Source organism: Apis laboriosa, unplaced genomic scaffold (assembly GCF_014066325.1).
Source record: "Apis laboriosa isolate Shangri-la unplaced genomic scaffold, ASM1406632v1 scaffold49_cov149, whole genome shotgun sequence".
Taxonomy (NCBI): domain Eukaryota; kingdom Metazoa; phylum Arthropoda; class Insecta; order Hymenoptera; family Apidae; genus Apis; species Apis laboriosa.
The window spans coordinates 2,847,667-2,875,634 of record NW_025223500.1 but is presented as its reverse complement, the minus strand read 5'-3'; the positions used below and the strand labels follow the sequence as shown (position 1 = coordinate 2,875,634).

General features: G+C 26.6%; 5 protein-coding genes across 11 annotated transcripts in view; 2 read left to right on the top strand and 3 right to left on the bottom strand.

The window, feature by feature from the left end:
- LOC122716771 (F-box only protein 33) overlaps positions 1 to 5,327 on the bottom strand; it is a 13,480-nt gene extending 8,153 nt beyond the window's left edge. The window contains exons 1-7 of one of the 3 annotated variants that reach the window (XR_006347091.1): positions 4,922 to 5,327; positions 4,566 to 4,660; positions 3,916 to 4,491; positions 3,279 to 3,530; positions 3,012 to 3,207; positions 2,523 to 2,885; positions 771 to 2,335 (exon numbers count right to left, since the gene is read on the bottom strand). Coding sequence is in view for 1 of the 3 variants with exons in the window: in XM_043940146.1 (XP_043796081.1) it covers positions 2,754 to 2,885; positions 3,012 to 3,207; positions 3,279 to 3,530; positions 3,916 to 4,491; positions 4,566 to 4,660; positions 4,922 to 5,191 (1,521 nt within the window). In the remaining 2 variants the exon portion in view is untranslated. Of the gene's footprint in view, positions 1 to 770; positions 2,886 to 3,011; positions 3,208 to 3,278; positions 3,531 to 3,915; positions 4,492 to 4,565; positions 4,661 to 4,921 lie in introns of those variants that run through there. The other 2 variants (XR_006347090.1, XM_043940146.1) reach the window with 2 other exon arrangements.
- Positions 5,328 to 6,082: 755 nt separating this feature from the next.
- LOC122716838 lies at positions 6,083 to 7,178 on the top strand. Its single transcript, XM_043940276.1, has 3 exons — positions 6,083 to 6,521; positions 6,708 to 6,823; positions 6,988 to 7,178. Exons 1-3 carry the CDS (start codon positions 6,213 to 6,215, stop codon positions 7,151 to 7,153), a joined length of 591 nt encoding a protein of 196 aa, XP_043796211.1. The 5' UTR covers positions 6,083 to 6,212; the 3' UTR covers positions 7,154 to 7,178.
- A 403-nt stretch (positions 7,179 to 7,581) lies between these two features.
- Positions 7,582 to 9,199, bottom strand: LOC122716828. The gene is made up of 4 exons (XM_043940264.1): positions 8,885 to 9,199; positions 8,487 to 8,810; positions 7,985 to 8,398; positions 7,582 to 7,895 (listed from the first exon to the last, which is right to left on the bottom strand). Exons 1-4 carry the CDS (start codon positions 9,197 to 9,199, stop codon positions 7,674 to 7,676), a joined length of 1,275 nt encoding a protein of 424 aa, XP_043796199.1. The 3' UTR covers positions 7,582 to 7,673.
- Positions 9,200 to 10,947: 1,748 nt separating this feature from the next.
- Positions 10,948 to 26,243, top strand: LOC122716823 (neuroplastin). 2 transcript variants are annotated; one of them, XM_043940260.1, is made up of 5 exons: positions 10,948 to 11,605; positions 19,912 to 20,175; positions 22,925 to 23,173; positions 23,393 to 23,837; positions 24,719 to 26,243. In XM_043940260.1, exons 1-5 carry the CDS (start codon positions 11,533 to 11,535, stop codon positions 24,762 to 24,764), a joined length of 1,077 nt encoding a protein of 358 aa, XP_043796195.1. In that variant the 5' UTR covers positions 10,948 to 11,532; the 3' UTR covers positions 24,765 to 26,243. The 2 variants fall into 2 exon arrangements, with proteins under 2 accessions (XP_043796195.1, XP_043796196.1); XM_043940261.1 differs by lacking the exons at positions 10,948 to 11,605; positions 19,912 to 20,175 and adding an exon at positions 22,199 to 22,349.
- The window catches only part of LOC122716821, a 19,129-nt gene continuing 17,150 nt past the window's right edge, over positions 25,990 to 27,968 (bottom strand). For all 4 annotated transcript variants that reach the window (XM_043940255.1, XM_043940256.1, XM_043940253.1 and 1 more), the window contains one exon: positions 25,990 to 27,904. In XM_043940255.1, coding sequence (XP_043796190.1) covers positions 27,467 to 27,904 — 438 coding nt within the window. In that variant the 3' untranslated portion in view covers positions 25,990 to 27,466. The remainder of the gene's footprint in view (positions 27,905 to 27,968) is intronic.

Here is a 27,968-nt window from a genome sequence, read left to right as displayed (position 1 = left end):
TGATGATGATGATGATGATGATGATGATGATGATGATGATGATGATGATGATAATGATGATGATGACGACGACGACAATGATGATAAAATAATAATAATAATAAAATAATAATAATAATAATAATAATAAAAGTAAAAACAAAAATAAACGGAGGATTTTAAAAAAAGAGAAAAAAGACTTAGTAAATAACACTTAGTCCGTTTGCACAGCGTCAATGATTGCCGAACAATGGTTCGTGAGTTTTGTAGTTAACGAATAACCATCAGTTCCATAAGACTTTTTAAAAAATATGCGCGCACGGTATACTAAATGAAAGGGCACGAGCATACCTTAACTTTCAGTCATTTTTTGGCGAAAAATAAGCACATGTTCCAACGAATTGCCGAAAAATGATTATTATTAAGATATCTTACAATTATTTTCATTAATGATGGCTATCGCGTATCAAATTTTTTTCGGCAAATTTATTGTTACCGCGACTCAGGTACATTACATACATAATAACCCTTATTGGGCGGTTGCTGGATCATTTCCAATGATTATTTTATAATAATAAGGTAAAGAATGATAAAAAAGATAAATAGTATAGAATTTGATATTTTAAAGAAAAATGATATGTTGTGAAGTATATTTGATTTTGTAATTTTCATTATTTTGCGTTATTTTCTTCTCTTATATGATTAATTTTTATTGTAATAATCTTGAAAAATATGAAAAAAAACAGGAAAGATATTTATTTATTTTATTTAATAAAAGCGATAATAAAAAATAATGATAAGTAGAAATGAATATAATAACTGTTAAAATTGTTTTATATATTTAATATATATAATAAAAGAAAGTAATTTTCATGAAAATAGAATTGACCCAGCTCCGGCCGTTTTCATGTTAAAGGGTTAAGGCCCATTCATTTTGTATAACAGTTTTAAATCGTTTAAAGAAATAATTTTCTCATATTTGTGCCTAGCTCTCAATCGATTTACTTTTGTTATTTTCTCAGATAAACAGTTATATATTGTTTTTCTCTTCATATCATTCATCTTTTTTTCGTTTCTTTTCTTTTTTTTGTTTTAAATTCGGGCGCAACTCCGTAATAGCTATTTGCGCGTGTCTAATATTTTAAACGCATATGTACAGAATCATATATAAAAAACAATGGTACACATGACTACAAGTACAATAGACGACGATGTAATAATTATACAAGGACTCGAAAAAAGTAAATAACCTCTCAGAATAATAAACTGTATACGAGTGCTGTTTTGGTATTTTTCTTTGTGTTATGGATTTTCTTTAATTTTCGTACTTTTCACTTTCGAAATCGTTATTATTAATCGCACGATAGAAATAGATGCATGCGGCATCCGAATATTAACGTTTAAAATTCGATAGATAATACAGATATACATACATATACACATACACGATTAGCAGCTAATTCCTCTGATTTGTTTTTATAGATAAACTATAATTGTGTTCGTTTTTAACGGTCGCTAAGAGTACGGTGAAAAAATGGTACTTGAAGATCACACAGTTCTTTTTATTAATATCATCAATATCTCCCTTTTTTTACTACACGATATATGAATGCTTGATGTATATGTTTGATGTGTATTTAACTGATACCATCAAATGTACCACTAGATTAACCGTACTCTTTTCGACATATATTCATTTAATATTTGTACAAAAGCGTCCGATTGGTTTTGGTACTAAAAATAACCTCGGATCGCTATTCATCTTATTTGTGAGTGCATCTTTGTATTATCTGTGCAACTCGATTGCAAACAATCTTCCACGAAGTTAATATTTATTTTTTCATTTACTTATTCTTTCTTACACTGCATGTTCTTGGCGCTCGCTTTGATATATATTTCCCATAAAATTGGAAAAATATTTGTTAACATGTTTCTACTTACATATATTTGGAATTTCGTTATGCTTTCCTGTGGAACATCGTGAGATCAATCCATTTTCTTGTTTAGCCTCTCTTTCATTTCTTGTTTGATACGATGATCAGCTCTCATTGATAGTAACATATTTTTTTAATTGTTTTTCCATGATATCAACAAGTATATGACACATCGAAGGTCCATTTTGATGAGGCCTTCTTCTTCGTATCGTCTTGTAATGTTTTATTCTTAATATCTATCAAGAATATTATTATACTCGTATATAATATTTTTTTCCATTAATATATTCATTGATGAGAGGAACGATCATTAAATATTACATTTTTCTTATTTTGATCGTTATGAAACCACCACTATTAACCATAAACTAACTGCCTCACGAGGAGTTTTCCATGGAAAAACCAACGAAAACTGTTTCAATCTATTTCGGTAAATAAAAATAGGCATGATTCATACTTAATTTAGATAATTCGCATTACGGAATCAAGAAAGACGTTCTTAACTATGGCTTGTCGCGTTCTCATGAGAATTAATAAAATCATTGTAAAGGAGAACTTATGTGCGTTTTTACCCTGGCTATTTATATATTGGAACTGTGTGATCCTTACCTGACAGGTAATATTGCATCCATCAATTACTGACTTTAAACTACGAATTTATACATGTCCACCATTTGATGTTACATCCGTAGTTCTCGTAAAAACAATTCTTATAGAAAAATAAAGGATATAACTTTATAACTTTACTTCTGAGAATGTAGCTCGCCCAGAAATTGTTGATGATGTTGATCGGTAGCGTACGATATCGGGGAGTAATCTTTTCTTGGTATAAATTAGAATTTACTTTTGGTCACGAAGGACCAATGGCATGATAACTTCCCTGCTATCACCATCAAGAGGATTTTTAACAACTGTAGGTAAATCTGCATCACTCAATGGTTCCCATTGGCTTCCCATTATTTCTTTTATTTCCTATATGATTAAAAATAATTTTAATGTTTTATAAAATAATTAAAGTTATAATAAAACATTTTAAATTCTAGATATAATTTTATTGAAATTAAAACCATGTTCACAATATTAAAAGTAGAAACTTACATGTGTGATAGTTTCAGCCTTATACCAAGATTCAATGCCAGATGTAATAAATCTTTGTGCAAATACTAATGACTTAAGCGAATGTCCCCGAAGACGTGCAATAGCTAATAAGTTTTCCTGATGATATTTGTGGCCTAATAATACAATTTCCACAAGCTTAGTACATTTCCATGCAACTAATACTAATGGATCAGGGCTGCAGTAAAATATTAAAATCCATTTATTAATAAGAAAATTAAAAGATAAAAATTTAATAAAAGAACATACCTATGAGGATAACTTGGATCATATGTTGCTGGCATATTTCTTGTTGTAGGTTGCACTGAATCAATTAATATTAAAGATTTTAAAGTACGTGAATACCATCTGGATAGCCGATGCAATGCTCTGATATTAACAGTTTCACAAAATAATACTTTCAAATGTGTAAGAGGCATGGAAGGACGAAGTATATTTGTATCTAATTTCTCAATTCCAACATAAGAGTGTATAAGATTTAATCGCAACTCGCATTTTGGACTAAAAATAAAAAACATAATAAATTATTTTCTAGTATATAGAAAATATGTAGAATTTAATGATAAAGAATATAAATACACAAATATTTAAGTTTATTTATTAAATTGCGATTAAATAAATATGTTCAATAAATGTTCAATAAAGCATGAAAGAATCAAAATAAAATGAATAAAGCTCTCACTTCATCTCTATTCTCATTTTATTTAACACAGAGTTAAAATTTTTATAAATTTAATAAATAAGTTTCAATTAACTTTTTTACATATCAATTTTTAAGTTTGTTTAGCTTTTAGAACTGAAAGATCTCCAAAGAATATTCCAAGAATATTTTAACATCATATATATTTTACTAAAATAATAATAGTTAAATAATATCATAACTTACTTTTTTTGAACAAAAACTTGCCAACTACTATCAGTTGGTCCCGTATACTGATAATGCCAACCATGCACGTGAATTACAAGTCTTTCCATTGTACCGCTATTCAATGCTTTTAGTAAAGAATCACTTAGGAACTCATAATCCAATGTTAAAATAGATAATCTAGCGAATGAATTGAACATATGTCCATAACCAGAATTCAAAGCATTGTAATCATCAGGATCATCTTTAACAGATGCCAAACTAAGAGTTGTTAAGTGCTTTGCTTGGCAGTTACGTAAATGTACCAGAATTAGTCTGGCATTTCCTGTTAAATCTTCTATGCATCCCAAACTCAAAGCTTCTAAATGATCAGATCTTTTTATAATGTTTATAAGAGAAGATACCAATTCTTTAGTGCATTTTGTACTATCTTCACATTCAAAGGTACTATTGCTAGGTTTCAAAAACAATTTACGAAGTTGTCTATTATGTTTTAGTTTTCTCAAGAGGGCTAATGTTTCTTTTGCACAATAATTTGATATATCACAGATGATTGTAACTTCTTGCACACTAAGTTCAAAATTGTCTGCCAAATATCTACAAGAAAATAATATTAAAATAAATATTATCAATGCTTAATATATGCTATGTGTGAAAAATTTTATAAATACCGAGACCATGATGCACTTTCTTCATCTTTCAAAACAAATGTGATCTTTTTCCAAAAATGAGGATGAAACAGAGCATATCTCCAATTTTTGCAGACCTATGCAAATTCAAATAAATTATTTCTGCAAAGATAATTTCTATGCATTTAAGTCATTCTTTCTATCATTGTAATTAAAGATGAATATTCAAAATGTAAACAAACAATATAGAAATAAAATAAAAATAGTAATTGAGATTAATGCTCAAAGTAAAGCTTTAAGCAAAACATAGAAAAATATGAATCTCGACACAGAAATTTAATTACCCACTGTGTCAGGTCAAAAGTTCACATTTCAAGGGCAAAAAAAATTCAAAATACCTGAGATACTCGTAACCGGCAGTTGTGAGATAAATATGAGTATATTTCCTGTAGGATAATGCTGGGCAGATTATTCCAGCACAGATTATTGTCCTCTTGCGCCATTTCTGTCGTACGATTTGCACCTTTGTAGGACGAACAGCTGTTTGCCTTTACTGAAGACAGCTGCCCCTCGCACTTTTTTGACACTGCCTTCTCTGTCGCGTCACTCTCTATCGGGTTTTTTAACTGTTCCAAATATACAACATCTCCATTTTCAGCGCGTATCATGTTTAATCTGTGTTTGGAGATCTGTATCCTGCACTTTCCTGGCAAATCCTTTCGAATTGGCCACCCGTTTCCTCGAGGTGAGCCCCCTCCACGAATCAAAATAAGAACCTGACGTGTATTGTGCTCTACTCGTAACTTCCAACCACTCCAACTGCCGTTCTCCTATGTATGCTTGTACGCATGGTACGCGTCAAATTCTTCTTTCTCATTAGCTAACAACTACGCATGTCAATTGTGCTTATAATATTTGATATTGTATATAAAGTCATTGTATATTAAAGATAAGTATTTGAAGATATATCAATTATATAAATTTTAGGTTTTAATTATACAAATTGTCAATTAATTAAATAAAAAATATTATTTATATAAATTGAATAAATACAAATATCTCATATTAAAGTTGTCTGTTATTTTGTCATTTTGACAATTGTTATAATTTTTATTATACTACATTATACTAATGTAGACAATGTATGTAAGATATGAAAATAAATGTTACTACATACAAATAATAAATATAATTAATATGATAAATCATTTCATAAAACTTTTAGAAAAAATTTAAAATATAAAAATAATTTTATACTGCAGATTTATCATATATTTTAATTCATAATTAAAGACAGCACTAGCTAAATTAGTTTAATATAGAGAATAAAGAAATTTTCAAGTTTTATAAAAATTTTTTTAGAATTTCTTTTACAAACTAAAATAGAAAATAACTTTACATACATATATATAAAAAAAATATAGTAGTGTATATATAATAGTATTATGATATTTTGTAATTATATTTAATCATCATGCATAAATATATTTTCAATGTTTTTAAATTATATATATATATATATATATATGTTTTATATTTGTATGAGTGTACCGCAAATAAGAATTGAAGTAATAACGAGTTGAAACGTTAGTGTTATAAGCCGGGTCAACATGGAACCCGTGATTAAATGTCAATGTATAGTGCTTCGCTGTTTTCCTTCCTAGAAGTTTTTACAAATGACACAGAATAATGAAGCGCTCGAAGATCCAGATGATAAAAGTTTTTATATTTCTGTTGATCTTCCAACTAAAACAGAGCGCAGTATGCAATGAAAGTTTTAGGATAGGCAGGGATATACCTGATCCAACGGAAAACAAAAATGTTGAAACAGTAAAAAAAGATAACGCACATAATTCTTTAGATGGAGAAAAATACCAACAAAATGCAGTATTATCTGGTGGCACAACGATACTAGAAAATAATAGAACGGTTGATAATATAACCTCAAAACAAACAGATGATAATAAAACTGCACATACCACAGAAACGCGAAAAGAGGTTGGTATTTGAAATTTGATTAAAAAAAGAATTAAGATTTCTTTGGAGTGATATTTTTTTAGTTTCTATTATTCTTTTTTAAATTTGCAGTATATCTAACCAAAATGGGTTTGATTTCATATACCTAGACATTAACAATTATTACAAAAGCTCTACTATATCATTAATAATGTGAATTTTCAACAGCATGTGGGTGAAGGACATGCAACTTCTTTAAATGCTGGAGCTCTGAAGCGTGGTTTTTATGTGTTTGTGGGGCTAAGTGTTCTTGTCTTGGCCTATATCGTGTTCCGTAGCTTTAGGTACTTAGCATTTATATTAAATTTTATTTATTTAACCATAAATGTTTTAAAGTTAACCATACATGTTTTAAAGTTAGTATTAGCATTTTTAAATTAAAATAAAAATTTAATTTTTGATTAAATTAAATTTTTCTTTATATATTATAAATTTTTCTTATATATAGGTTAAATAAAACACGTGCCCAAATGGTCAGAAAATATGGTGTTCTCGCACATAGACAAGATGTTGAGATGCGACCATTACCATTGGATGAGGAGGATGATGAAGATACTACTGTTTTTGATGCTAGTAATGTTTTAACAAATAATGTTCAACATCAAAATTTATGAAAATAAATAATATAAGATATATTAATTATATTGTCACAAATTTTAAGTTATATAAAAATTATAAATATTTTTTCAAAATATGGTGGTATTTAAAAATCAAAATAAACATCATAACTTTTGTTATATATCACACAAAATTGTTTGCTTGATTTGTGAAATTTTAACAATCAAATATGCAAAGTATTTAAAAATGTATTCGTCTTTAAAAATTATATTTCTGGTAATATTATATATTTTATTATATGAATGGAAATGAAAATGAAGCGATCTTATGAAACTTTTTTGATTTCTTAATTTAAGTAAGTGATAAGAAAAAAATTTTAAATACCCATTAAACAAATGAATAATGGGTATTCTACTATCTATATCTACTCTTATACAAATTATATTTTACTTAAACTGTGTTGTTATAATTGAAATTATACAAATACAGATTGTCTCTATTTTATTTAATACTACATTTAATAAATGTTATGTATAAAATGCATTTATTTTTTTATTATAAAAATTTTTTTTTTAATTATAAAAATCCGTTTTGAACACCATGTACAATAACAGAAGCTAATCTGAGCCTTCCATCTTTTGATTTAATATTAGACAATGTCCATATATTAGCTATATCTATATCTTCTTCATGTGTATTATTATTTGCATGTAATTCAAATGCTTCTGACGGATCCAATAGACTCATTGGGATTAGTTCCATTGCATATATTATACCAAATATAAATTTTTTTTTTACCTATAATTGTTTGATTTAAATAATATTACTAAATAATTATAAATTATAATTATTAAAAATTTAATGTATGATAATTTGATTCTATTTACCTCTTTCATAAATGTATCCCATGAATATAATTTTTCAGGATTTGAACCAAGTAAATGAATGGCATTAGCCAATTCATCATAATAAAATTTTAATAATATATTGAAATTTTCATACCAAATAGATCTTTCAGTGCAAACATAAATAAAAGGTGAAACATCTAAAATTGGACTAGTACATCTTGCTAATTGAAAATCAAGCATTATAACTTTCCTTTCAGTTGTTATATTAATCATATAATTTGGAATCCATGAATCACCTTGAGTAATAACAGATGTTGAATGATATTTACGATTGCATAAATCGATTCCTTTTTGATATAAATCATTGGGTTTATAAGAATTGAATTTTTCTTCTGCTTGACTACCAGGATATTCCATAGCCAAAGCATTTTTACTAATATCTATCAGTCGTTTCTGGAAATATGTAAAATTAATAAATTAACATTCTATAATGCAATATATAATATTTAATATCTAAATTGATAATTTTTATTACTCTTACATGAAAATTTTTGTACCAATTCCAATGTTTATAACTAAAGTATGTTTCATTTACATGCTCTATAATTTCCATAAATGTCTCTTTTTTTTGATCTTTTAATGCAAAGGAAATTGCATGAAATTTTGCTAAAGCTTTTAAAATTATCATGCATAGATCTTTATCAAAACAACTTCGTCGATCTATTGTTTTATATCCTGAAGCACTAATATCTTCCAATGCTATGTAATCATTGTCACCATCACTAATAGAAGAATAATGACGTGGAATACACAATAATTGAAGTTGATTTTTTTCTTTCAAAAACTCTTCAAATTTTGGAACTATCTAGAAACTCTATGAAATTAAAAAAAGAAAAAGCTTATATATTAAATTGTAATTATAACGAAACAATTTTTTACCTTTGTATAAAATGCAATTTCATTGCGAAAAAATTCTGGACTTCTATATGCATTTCTTCTACTTATACTTGTTGGTAAAGATTTGACCACCAGATTAACTTCTACTTCCTTTCCATCAATAGCACTAGTTACTTTAATTTTATTAATAATTGATAAATAATTGTCTCCTTTAAAATTTTGTGAAAAAAAATCCCAACTTAATATATTTATTTCTTTTCCATTATATATAATATGCAATATATTTTTTAATGTTTCTTCAGTAAAATAAGTACTTATTTCCTTTAATTTTGCATAATTCTTATTGATATTTGCCATAATTTTTTAATTACTAGAAAAAATAATTTTGTGTAATTCTTTTATATAAATAAGCTGTATATTTAATATCACAATCCATAAAATTATACACAATTATTTATCAAGATTTTATTTATCAACATATTTACCTGTTATCTGAAATTGATCTTGCAATATCTTATCACAAATATATTTATATTTTTTATTATTAATTTTTATAATTCTTTATTGCATTATAATATAAAATATAATTATAATTTTAAAATCCTATTTATAAAATAACATATAGTATGATATATCATATATTCTCTGAAACTTTCTCTGAGTAGAAAGCTACAAATAGTAATAAAAATTTTACTAGAAATTATTGATTATGAATAATTAATAAAATTTAAATCTCTTAAAATAAATGTAAATAATATATTTATATTATATTTATATTATATTAAATTCCATCTTGATATTAAAAATTAATAAATTAAGAAATATATATAATTTTTTTTTATTAAATATTTTTTATATGCTCTTATATGAGTATATATTCAGATTAGAAAAATTATAAGTTAAAAATTATTTCTTAAAAAAATATATATTGCAAAAATTTTGTAAAATAATAAAAATAATAAAAATGATTAAATATTTTTTTACTAAGTATTAATACGTAATAATTTATTAAATTTAATTTATAGTTTTTGCTAGCTTCTATAATTTGCACAATTCTATATTAATATTTACTCACAAGATATATAATTTATAATACGATGATTTATAAGTTACAATACAAAAATAATTTATATAATTTTATATTTTGAAAACCAATTTTACCGCCTTTTCGTTTTGAAAATATGAATTTATCTCACAAATACAATTTATAAATAATGATTAGTGTGAAAATAGGAGTAATATCTAAATTCCTATCTGGTTAATTGTTATTTAAAGTATACTCAACACATATTATATATATAATGTAATATTGCATATAATATTATATTATATATAATGTATATAATATATTAAAAAAAAGAAAAAAAATATAAATATATGCATTTTTACATTATATTTTTTTACGAATTAAATATGTGTTAGTATCGTATATAGTATTTAGTTTGTTTAGTTTTATAGTTAGTGAATTTCTAATTCATGCAATATTACCAAAACTTTGTAACTTTATAGATAAATCTTGTACTATTATATTTATTTCATTAACTTATCTTAATATTTTTCTTAAATAAATATAAATAATTAATTTAAATAAATTTATATTATTATAAATTATATATATATAATTTAAAATTTTGTAAAATAATTTTATGAAAATCTAAGTATGGTATCACTGAATAATAAATAAAATTAAATATATTTAAGTCATATTATAGTGTATTTATATATTGATAGAATTTTACACTTTATGTTGCAATTTCATTTATTATATTATAGAAATTCATTTTATAATTTAATTCGTCTTTATTGTAATAATATTGATAGTATATTAGTCATTTTGTCAATGCAAGTTTATGCACCTTTGATTTAAAATAAATTTTTTTTAATAAGTCATATTATATATATGAAATAATCCATAATAAATATTTTAGTATATGAAAAATATAATGTGATTCAACAATTAAATTGTATTTGATGATATTATTATATTGGATTATAAAATAAATTATTTTTAAAAAATTGCTTAAGTTACATATTTTGGGATATGGCGCATGCGTCTACGAAACTTATTGGATAATTGTAGAGGACGTATGTGAGTAGTCTACCGGAGTGCGAAAAGGAGGGATCGACAATTGAGAAAGTAAGAAAGACGCAGAAAATTAAGCAGAAGATAGTGGCAGCCATTTTAACTGATACTGTTGTTTCTGCGGCTTGTAGTGCTAATTATTGTTTTTTAATAATTTCAAGTCGATCGAGTAACAAAAAAGAATCGGTATTATATAGAATTGTGGTGTTATTCTGTGCCAAGATAAAACACCAAGATAAAAACGGTGCGAGATAACGATAAAAAAATTCAGACGTCAATGATACAGTGCTCGAAGTGACGAGTGCATGTGTAAATGATCACAGAAAGTAGTGGGGCTTGATCGTAGTTGGCTGAGTGGACAGCCGAAAAGGAGGAGCTGCCGGAAAGGTTGTTACAAGCGACAGCGACGGCGACGGTGGCGACGGTGACGATAACGACAACGGTGGCTACGATACGACGGCGACAACGATCGCGAAAACAAAACTACGACAGCCCTGCAAGACAGTGTTATTTTGCAGTTTCTTTCTTAGAAACCTTCTTCAAAGAGAATCGTTACTATTGCAAAGTGCACACAGTCACGCGCCACCGCGTACATCAGCGCCACGAGATGGAGAGACGAGCTGCTTTTGTGCTGCTGGGAATGCTATATTTAGCGGGCACCCTCGTCACGGTCCAGGCAGGTGAGACTTATCCTTTCTTTTGGATTATCTACTATTCAATCATTCATTTATTCGTATTTCATTCTTTTGCCTTTATTATATCATTTATATTATTATATCATGTTATATCATTTATTATATAGCATTCGTTGTATTGTCAAATTGTATATGATTCTTTGTGCAGGCTATTTTTTTTTATAAAAAAAATATTTAAAAATAAAATTCTTTCTTTTAATTAAATATGGAAAAAATCTTCACATTTTTTATAAATACTGATTTATAATATAATCATAATAAATTAATATAAGAAAATTGATATTACGATTGAATACTAAGAAGATGTCAATCGAATGTTATTTCTGAGATAAATAAGATAATTACTGCCTAAATTACTACCTAATTTTTTTTTATTTCTTTAAAAATTTTTGAAGATATTTCTATATAATATTTATAATTAAAAATTGATTGTAATTCAAAAGATTTAATCATCACTAGTAGTGACGTAGATATCACATGGTGTCTGAAATCTTTATTGTACATGCGCTAATTGCAAATAAGATTATTTTATTAAATTTATTAAACTTTTTTAATATTATATAAAAAGAATAGTATGTGTGTGTATATGTGTGTATGTGTATGTACATATATTATATTATATATATGTATATATATACACTTGTATATACTTATACAAATATTATTTTTTTTATATATATATATAATATATTATATTTTAAATTGAAAATGTTTTTTATGTAATATAATTTTTACGAATATTTCGCATTAATACAAGTGATATATTTTGACAAATTATGAAATTTTATTTTTAGTTTCGATTATACCATTACATTAGAAATATAAGTATCTCAACAAGGCATCAATCTATTTTCAATTATTTTTTTAAATTGAATATTTAAAGATTATTTAAAGGATTTTGAAATAAATTGAAAATTTGATTTATGATCAAATTATTGGTATTACTTAGATCCCATTATTATTATATATACATATGTATATATAATTTATAATCAATCTAAAAAATTCAAGTAAATCAAATATGTTTATTTCTTTTATTCAATCGTTTATTTCTATGTATAAATTCATTTCTGGAATCGTTTTAAGCTAAAGTTAAATTTTTGTTCATATAAATTATTTTTAATTATTTTGAAGTATTTTTGACAAAAATACATATATTATGATATGTTATTTTTTTTTTACAATATAGAGTTTTTATATTGTATTTATGTTATAATCTCGTTATATATACTTAATATATCATTCGCATAAAAATTTGAACACGTGACTTTCGAATATAATTTTCTAATATGGTGAATTTTGACCATGATCATTCGAATTGCGCACTTTTAGTTATAATGCAAGACAGTAGGATCACAACATTTGATGCTGCAGTTACATTCCAAGAGACGTACGCAAAGTACCCACGCCAAGCAACTTTTGTTGCGTAACAATTGACCCTATTTTACTAGTCCACCCAGAAAACTTTACTGAGTTTTAGCAATCGTTACGCGGAAAATTTTTGTATTCACTCGATTATTATATAAATCGCAAAATTTTTAATCGCGATAGTATTGTTACTATATTGTGCACAGATAAATATAATACATAAATACTTTTTCAATTATTATTTGTTGAATATTTTACTATACAATATATAAAAAAATGAAGAAATTTCTTTCGTATAAAAAAATTAGTTTTTAATTTTTAAAAAATAATAAATAGTTATTAATTTTTAAAAAAAAATTTTTTTATTCAAATCATATTTTTAATATTATAATAATTAAAGCTTTAAATCTTACTTTGAAGTCAAAAATATATTAATGTACATCGAGTTGTGAAAATGTGTGAAAAAATTTTAAATGTTTGTCAGGATAACATATTTAGAATTTATAAATATAATTTTCATTTTGTCTCCATCTCGTTTTGATACTAGTTACAGTTTATAACATAAAATTAAAAATCTTTTATAAGTTGTCATATTTGTATTCATGTTAGAGTTAAAATAATTTTGTAAAGATATATTTTCCTTGTTTATATTTTTAGTCGCATACCTTGTTTATTGAAAAGTAAACTTAACCTCTACATTCTAGCGCCGTGAATGTTTTATTCGCTCAATTTTGCCGTTATTTGCAAACCAGACAAGAATAATGTTTACATTTAACCGTGGGAGCATGCATCTATTTTTGACGCATCTTTAGTATATATATATACCATAAAATAATGTAACACCATTACAATTTTCATTATTACAATTTCATTTCGTAAATATTTTATAAAAAATTGAAAATTTATATGAAAATCTATTTCACATCAAAATTGATTATTTTTATTTACGAAATTTTTTTCAATGACAACATGAGATTAATATCTACTATTTTAAGTATAAATTTGACTATGTATATATTTTATGTAATTTTATACTATTTTTATGATGAACGAAAAATTCTGAAAATATTAAATTTCTATTAGAAGAACATATTTTTTATATTTGTATATTATCGAGAATGAGTACGCTAATCGATACCTATATATACGTTTTTTATCGAGTTTTATATCTTATCTACAATGTAAAGACATGCTAGCTCCATATTCTTCAATCGATTTTCTTGTTGATATGTTGATATATGTTATAGATTTTACAGATTAAATGTAAAGCAATAAAATATTTCGCGATGATAGATTTGCAATACTATAATGTAATTTATAGTCCATACATTTATTCATATTAATGCGAAAAATTTCTGCTAAAATATAATTTTTTTCTGCAGTAAATTTCAACACTGTCGTTCACAAATTCACTTATAAGATATCTATACTATTAATGAAAAATTCATGAATTTATTAATTACTTTTTTTATGAATATTTCTTCATTAGTTCTGAAATCTTTATATTTATTCATAAGCAGCAATACTACCAACTTAATACTACCAACTAAAACTTCATAATAATCTTTATTTCAGTAACTAGGCCAAATTTTTTGGTTTATATATTCTGTAATATATTCGTTATACAAATCATTTCATATTTATTACCAAAATACTTTCATTAGGATATCTTTAGTTTATTACGTAACTATTATCCGACCAAACCGATTAAAAACTTTTGTCAGTCTTTTAGTATTCTAGGTCTAGGTTAGATCTAGGTTAAAACTTACTTTAAATGATTTCAACTATCGATACAGGTAACGAGTATGTAATCCCCGGGAATTGATACTTTTACTAAAAGTTTTACATGAATTTATTGATGTTATTAAATTCAATAACAATAAAAATATATGGATTTTTATATTAATTTTAATAAATATCATAAATTAATTTTTTATTTTCTTATATCTTCTTTTTTAATTTTTTCTGAGAAAAATTCTTTAAGTCATTATATTGTCATTTATCAGATGTTTTATTTTTGTTAAAAATATTTTTATTTTTTTACTAAAAAAATTTTCCATTAATTTATTGTCAATTTCTTGTAATTTTTTCAATAATTTTCCAATCGCATTAAATTATTATAATTAACGATTGACATTTTCGTATGAAATGTAACGAGCCATTTTAATGAATCATATTCTCAACCGATGCCCGACTTTTGTTACTGCTGCAAATATCTCTATGATATGTACTGATTCGTAGATACTGTTATAGCGTATTTATAATTTTACCGATTCGTCATCGAAACGCTAAGTCATGTGACCTTCGCGCATAAGCATTACTTTGATCATTCTTTGAAAATCGAATAAACTTATCCAATTAATTTGAAATATCATTAATTATGCGTAAATTTTTCAATCATTTATTTTATCATATTTTTACTTAAAATAAATCATTAATTTGAAATGTTAATTAATTATTTATAGAATTAATACAGGTTAAGATTAATTACGTATGAATAAAAAATTGAAAGAGTGAGTACATTCAACCGATGATTCAAGCAGAATTTTTTTTTGTGTAACGTTGAATCATTGTAGAATCCTTATGCATGCTGTCTTTTTATGTTATTATTCATATAATGTATGCCAATGCGGAGTCTTTTCGCAGTAGGCATCCTCCAGATTCCTATGGTATGTAGTTATATGTGTAATTTTCGAACTATAATTAAGTGTCAAAAAAAAAGTGTATCTTTCACGTAGCAAGCACGGGTGTTCAATCTTTTCATATTATTTCATGATAAATCTGTATTTTACAAAATAGTAGTAGAGATCCAATAAAATACCTGATCCGGAAGAATCGCTCGAATCGAAAAGATACACTGGTTCATTTAATTATTCTTCTTATTCTTTCTATTTAATTAATCTTAATATTTTGAATATTTTCAATATTCTAAATTTTAATCTCTTTAATTTCATAAAACTGTAGAATTTTATAGAACTAAAATGAATCATTTTATTGTTTCAAGCTTGTCTTAATATACTATATATGTATAATGCATTTCCAAGAAAATATAGACGAATCTTCCGCATCACGGAAAACTTGAGAAGAAAAAAAAATAACCGAAGAAGGAATTTACCCAATCTTCGAAGATCGAATATATTTGGCACGTGACCGCGTTTACAATTCCAATGTTCTTTCTTCATACTATATCTTTGAGATATACATTAACTGTGTAAATCATCGCATATATATCTTTGCCAATGCATGTATCTTATGGCCATGTATTTATTATCTCTCACTGAGAATGACGTAAGAGAGGCATCTCTTATTGACATAGACATGCGTAACCACACGTAAATTAATCCAGGTTTTTTTTATCTCAAAATTGAACAAATTAAACAAAAAAACAATGTAAAAATTTAAAACGTTAGAACTTTTTGATTAATTTTTCTTTTATACATAATTAATAAGAATTCGCGATCAATGAGATATTATTTCCAAAAGTACAGTGAGTTTTATTACGTCACAAATTATTTAAGTTAATTATTGAAATTATAGCATTTATAAAAGAATAACAGAGACTTCAAAAATTCTTGTTTGTAAAATTTTTATTCTGTTAAGATATGTGATAGGAAAAATGATATGGAAAAATTTCAATGAATCTTTTTATTATTTTTATGTTAAAAAATATTTTTATCAATTATTTAATTAATCTTTAGTATAATATATATAGTAAATAGATATAATATTAAGTTTTTATGTTTCTGTTCGTTTTAACTACTGGTCTTTGTGATACTTGATGTGATTTTTAAATGTTGTTCCGTTTACATTAAGATAACATCTAAATTCGAGGATAAAGAAAACTAAAAGGAAAAATCACTTAAGTAATTCGTATACGTCATTGAGTATTAGTATGTTAAATAAAACATGATAACATCACGGAATATAATCTTTAGCTTAAATTTAGAAATGTTTGTTGATTTCGTTGATTCTTAGTTAGTTAGTTTTCTATTAATTTTAAAACAATATAGATTGAAAGTTTTTTTCTTGTGATTATCGTACAGACTATAAAATATTCATCGATATTACTTATCTCGTACAATAAATTTCAAATTGACATAATTTAATATATTTATTCCATAAACTATAATAACTTTTATAAACTGTATTTTAGACGAATTTTTAATTTTTCTTTTTGTATATTTCGTTGATGATTAATTTATCTAAATAATAATGATTAGATAAGAAATAAGTATCCATCTTGAATTATTTATATATTTTTTTTTATTTTTTGAATTATAAAATATAGAATAAAATTTCTCGATTCTTGAGTAATTTCATTTATTTACGTTAGCTTTATTGGAGCAAACTTGCAATGTATTTCTATTGGAAAGTCTTTAACTCTACTCTCTCTTACATCAAATTGATGAGTTTATCAGAAAGTGCAGTGACCGGTTTTCAAACGACCCATATTTGAAATTCATTTATCTTCTAAGTTTGTTAAAAGCAAGAATTAATAATATTAGAAAAATTGAACAGATACAGATATTTTGTAATGTGCAAATTCGATTCATGATAAACATACTTTAATTATTTGTTCTTTTTTATAAAACAAAAATATATTTTTTTATTATTAAAAAGATTTTTACATAATTTTTATTTTAAATTTAAAATTTGAATAATTCTTTTCTTAAACTTAAAATTAAAATCAATCAATTATTTAATTTTTCATGAATATATATCTTTTCTCTGAATGAATTCAATTTCTACTTTATAACTAAAAATTATAGAAATTTTTGATTTTTGGCATGGCATTAGAGTAGTCGAACATATTTGTAAGCATTGGCTCTCTTAACTTTTGTGCTCCATCTCGTATAATTCCAACTTGCCAAATTGCGTCCTACATCATGGGTGTTCCAATTTCTGCGTCCTCCATCGTGTTCTCTATATTTCTGCATAGCAAAATGTTTAAAGATTTTCGCGACATTTCTTCCTATAGACGTTCAATGGAACTCGATATCTCAGCCTGGACAAAAAATAACTCCGTATAGTTCCAGTTTGGTCCAGTTCGAGGTAGTTCGTTATATATATATATATATACATATACATATATATATATATATATATATATATAAAGTTATTTCCTTTTTTATTCTTGAAGTATTTTTATCTCAAATCAATTGTTCGCTTAGATTTATTTATAGATAGAATAGGAAAGATAATTATATCAATAAATTTTTTTTTGTTTATTTAATAGTATAAATATTCATTATCAAGATTTATTTATCAATAATTAGAAAATAGTCTGAAATATTTACAAAATTTAGAAAAGATAATTTGAAAATGTAATTTTTAATAGAATTTTTAATAGAATTCTAAGGATTATGTCTATAATGTGTTAATATTGTAATATTAATATGTTAATAATTTATTATTAATGTATTAAAAATTAATGTATTGATTTTTATTAATAGTGGCAGACATGAATAAATTTGCTTCCAGTTTGAATCATAAATGAATGGTGAGCTATCAACCTCGTTTTCTGAACCGCGCCTATATAGAATACACGATTCTACTATACATATACTTCTATATACATATACTTCTGATGTCTTAGGGTCATGTGGCACGTGTTCGCTTCTGCTATCGATCTATTTTCCATCCTACTTGGCGTTCTAGTACACCTATAACTTCGTAAATATAAAGTAGTTAGACTCGGTTCTTTATTTATACATTTTCCCTATACACTTTTCTTATTTGAAAATTTTATCTTTATTCTTTTTATAATCCCGAATTCTGAAATTTCTTAATTATAAATTTAAAAAGATTCACTAAAATCGGTAGATTTTGTTAAAAATTTAAATTTGTATTATCTTTTTTGTTGTTTTGTATACATGAGGAATATATGTATATATGTATGTATATATATATATATATAGAAATTAAAAATGACTGCAGGAATGAAAGTTACTAGATTAATAGTTATTTATTTTTAGAAAAATCATATTATGTAAATGTTTAAACTGTAAACATTGATTCTTGAAGAAATATGATATATTTTTTCTCTTTATGATGTATTTTATAATAGAGAAGACAGAAGATAATAGCTATTTTATAGGTCACTTCAATATGATAGTTATCACTTTTTTCCTCGAGCTTGCATGTATTATAATTTCATCTGGTCGAGTTGGTGTCTACGAGGACGACGGGGCGTTATAAAAGAATAAATCGCTAAAAATAAATAGGAATCGTTGAACGTGTCTGTCCTCTACCTCGCGGAACCGGATCAACGTGTTCGTTACTGATGTTCCTGCATTCCTGCTGCACGTCTTGTTGTGATTGACTTTTTGGCGCCGGCCGGTTTCGATTCCTTTCTGCGAGTCAATTGACCAGAATTCTATTTTCTACTGAGAATGAAAAAATTATATTCTCATTGAAGAATTTTTTCTCTTTTTTCTTCGTTATATAGCTTATAATTATTTTGTATTCATTGTACTCTTTCAGAAATAAGAATAATTCTAAAAAAATAGTTAGTACGTGACTATACTACATAACCAAGATTTGATTTGTCAATTATTAGATTAAAAAAATATATAGGTATATTAATTGTCTGTAAAAAAATTAAAACATAAACAAATTAAAATATAAACATCAGAAACATTATTATAGAAAAGATTTATTATAATAATTGTGAATTATGCCAAATATTATATTTAATAAGGAAATCTTTAATCAAAATCAAAAATCAAATCCCGATCAATCATATAGTTTGCACTGTAGAATATATTGTAAAACGTCATTGGTGCAATAAGTAAAGATAATCATCTCTTTAGAAACAATACACTTGTAATCTATTTTTTATATAGAAACCAGACATTTATACAAAATTATATATGTGTAGTTGTTGTTCACCTCTTGATGTTGTAATGTTCTTCCCAATAAAGTAACCTACACGGGAGCGTCGGTCGTGCACGAGAATCAACCTTGGTCAATCAAATGTAGCAACCTGAAGTCGGACGATTTGATCAGATGGACTAGGAACGGGCAATCGCTTGAGCCAGAACTGGCAAGCGGTCAGCTAGTCGTCCAATCGCCAGTGGGCAGCGGAAGTAGCACCCTCCAGGCAATGCATGCCACAGATAACCATGAAGGGGATTATAAATGCACTCAGGATAGCGATGAGTCCTTTCATCTGTGGATATATTACGGTTCGTATATTGATTTCCCTTAACAGATTTCATTACTTTTATGCTGTTTGCTTATATACAGTACTACAGACTACAGGTATAAGCGTTCGGATGTCTGCCAACTTCAGCCTCCATTGTTATTTCCCAATTCTTGAAACTGAGGTCACAAAGCGTTGTCATGTTAAATCGTTATTGCATGTTGTGTTTGCACCGAGTATCAGTAATCCATTCATACTTGTTTTTTTTTTTTGGATTATTTATTTATATGATATAAGCGTTCAAATATTGTTTTGGACTATGAACGTTTAAATGTAGTCAGTACTGTATTTGTTTGCTTATATGTTTGTTTGCTTATTGTATTTATGTATTTATGTGGTAATTATTTATTTTTATGTATTGATGTAATGTAAAAGATGTTTGTATAATTTCTATTGTATGATAATTTTAAAGAATCTAAAATGTTATATGTTAAATTTTATAGATATCAGAAGTGTAATGAAAAATTATAATTAGGGAAATCTAAAATCAATTAAAGATTGCTCCAAGAATCTATATCATTTAACGTAGAATACATTTTGATTCCTTAATTATTGTATAGGATTTTTGAATATTATTACATTTGATCATATATTGATGATAGATATAATTAATGAATTCATATTTGATACATATGATTATATATTAATTTATCTGATTTATTTAATGAGTTTCATTTGTTTCATCTGTTATTTATATGAATAATTATATATAGGGTATTCCATTTCAATTAATAATAAATGCATTTAGCTTTCTAATTATTTGTTATTCAAAAAATGTATCAAAAGAAATTTTTTTTATAGGAAGAAAAAATAATTTAATATAATTAAATTTTTTAGATAAGTGCTAAGAAAACATATGAAAATACAGTTTTATAAATAATACAGTATTATTAATTTATATTGAAAAACCATTGATTTAAAATATTTTAATTATTTATGCTTTCCTTGTTTTTCTTATGATAAATTTTATAAATTAAAATATTTCCTAAATATGATTGGTACATTAAAAATGATTCTAAAAAAATAATGTTGACTTTTATATATCCATGTATATTAAATTATTTTTCCTTTAAAGCAAAATAAATTTCCTTTTATACATTTTTTAAAGAATTCAAGAAACAAATATATTTATAGATTAAAATAGACTGTGACATATTAAATTATTCTTTTTGTTATAACATAAATATAATTTCAAGGAATTTTACAATCTTTTTTTTTTTTAAATATTTATCTGAATTTCAGGTATCTTCATTACTTTAAATTTTCCTTGATCAAATTGTAAGCAATTGTGAAATTTCTTCGTATCTTTCTACAAAGAATCTTGTTATTAAGTATTATCATCGCTTGTCATCGATCGATGTCTATCATATATTAAAACATATGAAAGTTCAAAGTTCATCCTGAGAATGTGATTATTACACTAATGATATCTATTCATTGCTTGAGCTTCTAATTAAATGAAAATCATGAAAATAACTTGTGATACTCACTCTTTTCTCCATGTGTTATTCCACAGTGAAAGTATTTGTAATTGTAGAGTTAGAATAACGCTCCATGCCATCTATTCTTTCGCTTTTGATGACGCATGATTTTCTCAACATTAATGTATATATTGTTAAGCAAATAGTTGAGCAATAATAATCAATTAGGATTACTTATCTATTCGCAGTTTGTATTATTGCTTATTAAACATTATTATTAAGTATTATTGAACTGTGTCAATAGAAAAAGCAACTGTGATGAACATTTTGATTAAATACTGAATTTTTAACCGATCAAAAAATTAATTTCTGGTGATGAAATACGTACTACTTATCTATTTTGAGAAAATATATAAAATAATAAAAATAAAAACGTATCTCGTGATTCACGTTGCAATGGATTATCGCTGCTACTTTGTTGAAATTCTTATTATAGCCAGCCATATGTTCTTTTGCGAATAGAAATGCTTGAAAAAATCTTGACTATATTATTTTCTTCGTAATTGTAATCTGCCATTGTTATTATATTTGGCATTCATTATGTGCTCAATTGTGCCGCTTGTGAAATTAATTACGATTGCAGATTCTCGGAACTTGAAGCTCGTTAGAAGAATAAACGGAAAATCAGATTTATCTCTATGTCCTAGAAATCTCATGCTGATGAAGTTTTTGTTTGGTAATTTACAGAATTTTATAAAAAATCTTTCATAACGTATAAAATACGTTCAGAATGATTTTTTTTTATTCTTTGTTTTCATATGATTTTTTCCTTTTTATTCCATTAGATTTTTACAAAATTTTTAAGATTAATTAATTTTATTATAATTATATTTTAAAAATATTATATTAAAGAAATATAAATGAAAGATATAATAATGTAATTTATCTATAAAAATAATATAATTCTTACATTGGTTTTTTATCTTTTTAAAAGATAACTACGGCCTACTCTTCTGATAAGGATGATATTAAAGATAAGAAATGTTAGAAATCGTAAATAGTATGAAAATAATATGATAAAATATGTTGTATCATATAACATATAATTTATATGTGTACTTTAAAATTATGAATTCTATATTGAAATCATAAAACAAGCCTCAAATTTTATCTAAAAACAAAAATTGTATAATTAATAAGTTTGTGAAGTGATATTAGCATTTGAAATTTGAATAATAGTCTTTTACCATGTAAAGAATGAATAATGAACAAGTATTAAGTAAAAAATGATTTGAATTTTCTTTGATACAGATCTCAAGATAAAAGTATTTGCACCCACGGATGTTCCGTTAACATTAGAATGTGCAAATAAAAGCGCAGGAGAGAAGTTACTATGGTATAAAGAAAGAGTTTTGATCCATACAGCGTTAGCTGGTAACGAGGACTTAATAAAACTAAATAATGAAACAGGCGTTCTGGAACTTCTGAAAACCTCAGATGTGTTGTACGGAAATTATACTTGCAAAGGAACCAATTCTTCTACAGAATATAGGATCGTACGTAAGTATCTTTTTAAAATAATTCTAAAAATAGTAAAGTTTTTAGAATAAAACTATTTTCTTTTATTTATTTTATTCTTATTTTTCATTTCAACAATTTTAATTTTAATTTATTAAAATTATTAAAATTTATTAAAATTAACATTCTAATTTTTTTAATACAACCATTCCAATTTCTTTTCTTTAATTCATCAATTTTAAAAATGTTTACTGTTTGCAGCAAGACCCACGGCGTACATGCCTGATTCAACAAGCGTAGTAGAAGGAGAAAAATTGCATTTAACTTGTGCTGGTAAGCAAAATCCTGGTATCAAAGTATCATGGAAGTTTGGGGACCAGAATTACACGCATAGCATGGGCCGCGTTAAACTTGGATGGGACCATGAAAGAAATATATATGGCGCTATCCTAATGGTTGAAAACATCGAGATGAACGATCGTGGCAATGTTTACTGCAGGGTATCTTATAACTGGTCTGATACTGCAGAAAATCACATGGCAGAGGCGCATACATTCCTCAGGGTCAAAGATAAGCTCGCCGCACTCTGGCCCTTTTTAGGCATTTGCGCGGAGGTTGTTATTTTGTGCGCCATTATTTTAGTTTATGAAAAAAAGCGAAACAAGGCTGAACTCGAGGAGTCTGATACCGATCAAAGCCCCGACACGTATGTATATTTCTTCATTCTTATAATTTTCATATAAAAATTGTTCTCATTTTAAACTATTTGAAATTTAAATCTATCTATAGAGGACCGAGTAGAAGAGATGATAGATTGGAGTATTATATTCCATTGCACGGGCCTCTCCCACCCTCTGAACTTCCTGTCGATCCCCCTGTTACACCATCAAAACCAGAATTCCCAGGTCAAAGGGCCATCCAACAATTGCTCTTTTCCAAAGAATCACGTCGTTCATCTGCACCTGCGCGGTTGAGTCTATCCCGCTATTGCTTTAAATCTTTCCCTCTGAAGTCGTGCCGTCGCTTTCAGCTATATTGGCGCTTATCCAAAAGAGAATACTGTGAAAGTAAAGAAATACGAACTTAAAGTTTTATTTCTGAAGAATAGAAAGTATATGATTCGATTGTCATCAAATTTCAAATTATATGCAAATCATTTCATAAATAGGTGGCTAAATATTTAGGTTAGATCAATCGCGGAATTGCTTTTGTAAATAATACTTTCAATATAAATAATTTAATTACACTTCTTTGTAGATCGTTATTATTGCAATTAATTTGATAATTCGGATAGTATTCAATAATATAGATCTTTGAAGACATATGAAAAAATTTTTTGTTGTTTTAGTTTATTAGATATATAATATTATGTATCAAACGTTCATCATGTATATTACAAAAATTAAGATGAAGAAAAAGAAAACGCTTGTTAAGCTTTTCATCATGCCACCTATATTTGAAACATCTTGTATATATAATAACATCACCATTTATTGATTATTACACTGTGCGTGACTCATCCTCGTAACTAGTCACCTTCGAACAGTATCGATCTTATTTAATAATTGTTTTTATTTCATTCCGCAGCAAGCCAACACCCAACAAAGACTCCGACGTTAGACAAAGAAAGTGAAGGAGTGGATAATAAGCGGCGAATGAATGAGAGCGATGCAGGATAGCTGAATCGATGTGGGGAAATAATCGTGTGGCATCTGCCGAAGTGACAATATAGATAACTGTTACAAGAAAGAAAAATAGCGAAATAGAACAAAAATAAAGAAACAAACTATTCCGAAACGAGAGAAAGACATCGTTCGAAGCGGAAACATGAATATAAGAGTAAGAAAAAATAATAGGAAAAGAAACGATATAATGTTCTAAGTGAATAGGCTAAGCTCAGGAAGTGAGATCCCCGGCCCTCGTCATTCGAGTGCATACCTGAATGGATACAGGCTTGTCTATGCACAGAAAATGTTAGCGTGCGCGGAATTATAATTTACTAACAGATTTAAATTAAGCCTTACTATCGTGTTCACTCCATTTATCAAATGTTCGTCTGTCCGTACTCTCTTATTACACTGCTTTGATCGATGAAAGCTAAAAAAAAAAAAAAAAAAAAAGATAAAAAAAAAGATAAAAAAAAAGTCAGAGAAAGAAAAAACAAATGTGCTATTGATCTTACGCGTTGTATGTATCTATAAAAAAAATGAGTGTGCGCGAGAGCGTAAAAAAATTGGAATGTAGAAAAAGAAAAAAAAAAAAGAAAGATTAGAAAAAAGAAAAGAGAGACAGAGAGAAGATAAAAAGGGCGTGGAAGATAAGCTTTAAATGTGTATGCGTGTATCTGAGCGTGCTTGCATACGCTTGAATGAAAGAATGCGATAGTGACGAAAAAAAAAAACTAGTCGGAACTGTACATACTCGCCAAAAGTATAAGTGCATGAAGAAAAAACAAAAATTCGTTTTTATTATATTTCTTGTTTGTAAACACGCAATCCATATATACATATACTATATATAATGCGCATTTATTCGTAAGATTTATTCTAAGGAAGTATTTTTTTTCTCTCATCTTTTCAAAGATAAAATATAAATTTATTATTTTATTTACGCTTTCTGGCGGGTATGTCCAGTACGTGATTCAGAGCATGATTCTTGTTTCTCATACTTCGCATCACTATGTGACGGAAGAGAAGAAAAAGAATTTTACAGTAGGACCGAAAATATGTGCTCGATACTAGTTATATAATAATAGGATCAAGGAAGGCAATGCGTGCTATAATTGGCTTCCGAATACACGACTTTCAAAGGTATATTAAAAAAGCTTACCTGGTGGCGTCGCCTTATAATTATTACTATTATTATTACTATTATTATTATTATTATTATTAATTATATTATTATTACTATTATTATTACTATTGTTATTATTATTATTAACTATATTGATCTTGAATATTCCATCGCTCATGAAGAATAAGTCGGAAGTCATTGCGCGCGACGCCGTTGTTAATGACGTTAATGTAATATTAATACTGTAATATTATTGCCATCGTTATTACTGCTGCTACTATCGTTATTATGATTATTACAAGTATTATCGTTAATTTTATCACTATTGTAATAATTTATGATCCGTACCAACACGATTGTCTTATTGACAATATCGTCATTGTAAGTATTACAGTTTCTAATAATCCATTTAAGGAGTAGCAAAATGAGATTCAGATACACAATGAAAATTCTTTTTAGCAGATACTATTTACAAGGTCTTGTTTACTTATTTCTAATGTCATTATTATAATTATCAACACTATTGTTGATATTATATATAGTCATAGATTGATATCTTCGAATTATTTTACTTCTTTCATTTATTCCATATTTTGTTATTTATAAATGAAATATGCATGATTTATCATCGATGAGATATGCAAAACCTAAATCAAAATATATATTTGGAATATTTCACCTTAACATTTTATAGATAATATTAAACATATATATTTGTGTCGCTTTTATGCAGAAACATGTGATTGCATTTAAAAAAAGAAATTTCTTTAAAAAGACAGTTTAAACTTCAATCTCAATTCTATTTTACAAACTAACTAAACAGTATGATAAAAAAAGTCACTATAAACATAACTAACATTAATAGTAATACGAAACAGAAACAAAATCCTCCTTTCAACGGGTTATTTTGATGAAATTTGTTTATCCTTGAGAAAAAAAAGCATGCATTCAATTAGAAAAATGTACAAATGTTTTATTGCTCAAAACATCCATGCTTGCTCGTAAATACATGTAAAATATTGCTGTAATGACGCACGAATTTGGATACATTCCACACGTATCGGGATACGCATCGAGAATTACAGTGATATTGTGTTGTGTGTTTCTTCACGCGCTTTTGTACAGAACCGCGCACCGAGTGCGCCTTATCGATAACTCTTTGGTCGTAAGCGCCACTTCTGCGTAATTCTTTTAAACGAAACCGTGCGTGTTGCCCCCGTTCGACACTCGCATGTAATCGAGCAAATACGACAACGGGAAAAAATAATAGAACAACGATCCGTCAAATAAAAAAAAAAAAAAAAAAAAACAAAAGGAAAAAAAAATATTTAAAGAAGCACCGGAGGAAAGGGCTCGTTTCGAAGTCTCGTTTTCTCCAGGTCCACTAAACACGTTTTATGTACAATGTCGCTTCACTGAAGCGAGATATATTAATCGTCCGCTTTGGATTTATGAACGAGGAAAGGCTGAAAAGAGGGCAGCACTGTCACTGATGCATTTTCTTATCGTTCGTTTTTTTAAATTCTAATATGCTTCCTTCAATTATTTCGGCGCCTGACTTCCATAATCCACGTACACGCGCACAACTTCACCACTGTATTTACGTTGACTGGGCATAAAATAAAAATCAGGCTGATTCGGTTGAGTGGATACACCACCGCCTGTTAAATTATGCATATTATTCTTCGATCGTTGATAATGATCCCTGCGATCTTGTGTATAATAACCAGGTTGAATGGGTGCTGTGTGCCTCGAACCCGGTGCACGTGGCAAACTATATGTCGCTCGTGGCCCTACTATCCTATTAGGGCCTTCCACAGTATCTGTGCCGATTCCGTTTCCAGTCATTTCTCTATGACGAGGTAAACTGGAAACTGGCGGTGGTGGAGCCTTTTCTTCTGTCTCGAATGCCTCGAAAGCAAAATTTGTGTTCGCACCTGAAGCGTAGTCCTTCCAAGCATTATTGGCGATCAAACGATCCTGAAATAATTATTAACGTTATGATTATCACCATTGCAAGTAGTGTTTACTATTTATACAAATT

Coding starts and splice junctions, on each gene's coding strand:
- LOC122716838 (XM_043940276.1), top strand. CDS start 6,213: ATGAAGCGCTCGAAGATCCAGATGATAAAAGTTTTTATATTTCTGTTG. Junction 6,522..6,707: donor CCACAGAAACGCGAAAAGAG/GTTGGTATTTGA, acceptor AATTTTCAACAG/CATGTGGGTGAAGGACATGC. Junction 6,824..6,987: donor ATCGTGTTCCGTAGCTTTAG/GTACTTAGCATT, acceptor TCTTATATATAG/GTTAAATAAAACACGTGCCC.
- LOC122716828 (XM_043940264.1), bottom strand. CDS start 9,199: ATGGCAAATATCAATAAGAATTATGCAAAATTAAAGGAAATAAGTACT. Junction 8,811..8,884: donor AAATTGCATTTTATACAAAG/GTAAAAAATTGT, acceptor TAGAGTTTCTAG/ATAGTTCCAAAATTTGAAGA. Junction 8,399..8,486: donor ATTGGTACAAAAATTTTCAT/GTAAGAGTAATA, acceptor ACATATTTCCAG/AAACGACTGATAGATATTAG.
- LOC122716823 (XM_043940260.1), top strand. CDS start 11,533: ATGGAGAGACGAGCTGCTTTTGTGCTGCTGGGAATGCTATATTTAGCG. Junction 20,176..22,924: donor TCATCTGTGGATATATTACG/GTTCGTATATTG, acceptor TCTTTGATACAG/ATCTCAAGATAAAAGTATTT. Junction 23,838..24,718: donor ACCGATCAAAGCCCCGACAC/GTATGTATATTT, acceptor TTCATTCCGCAG/CAAGCCAACACCCAACAAAG.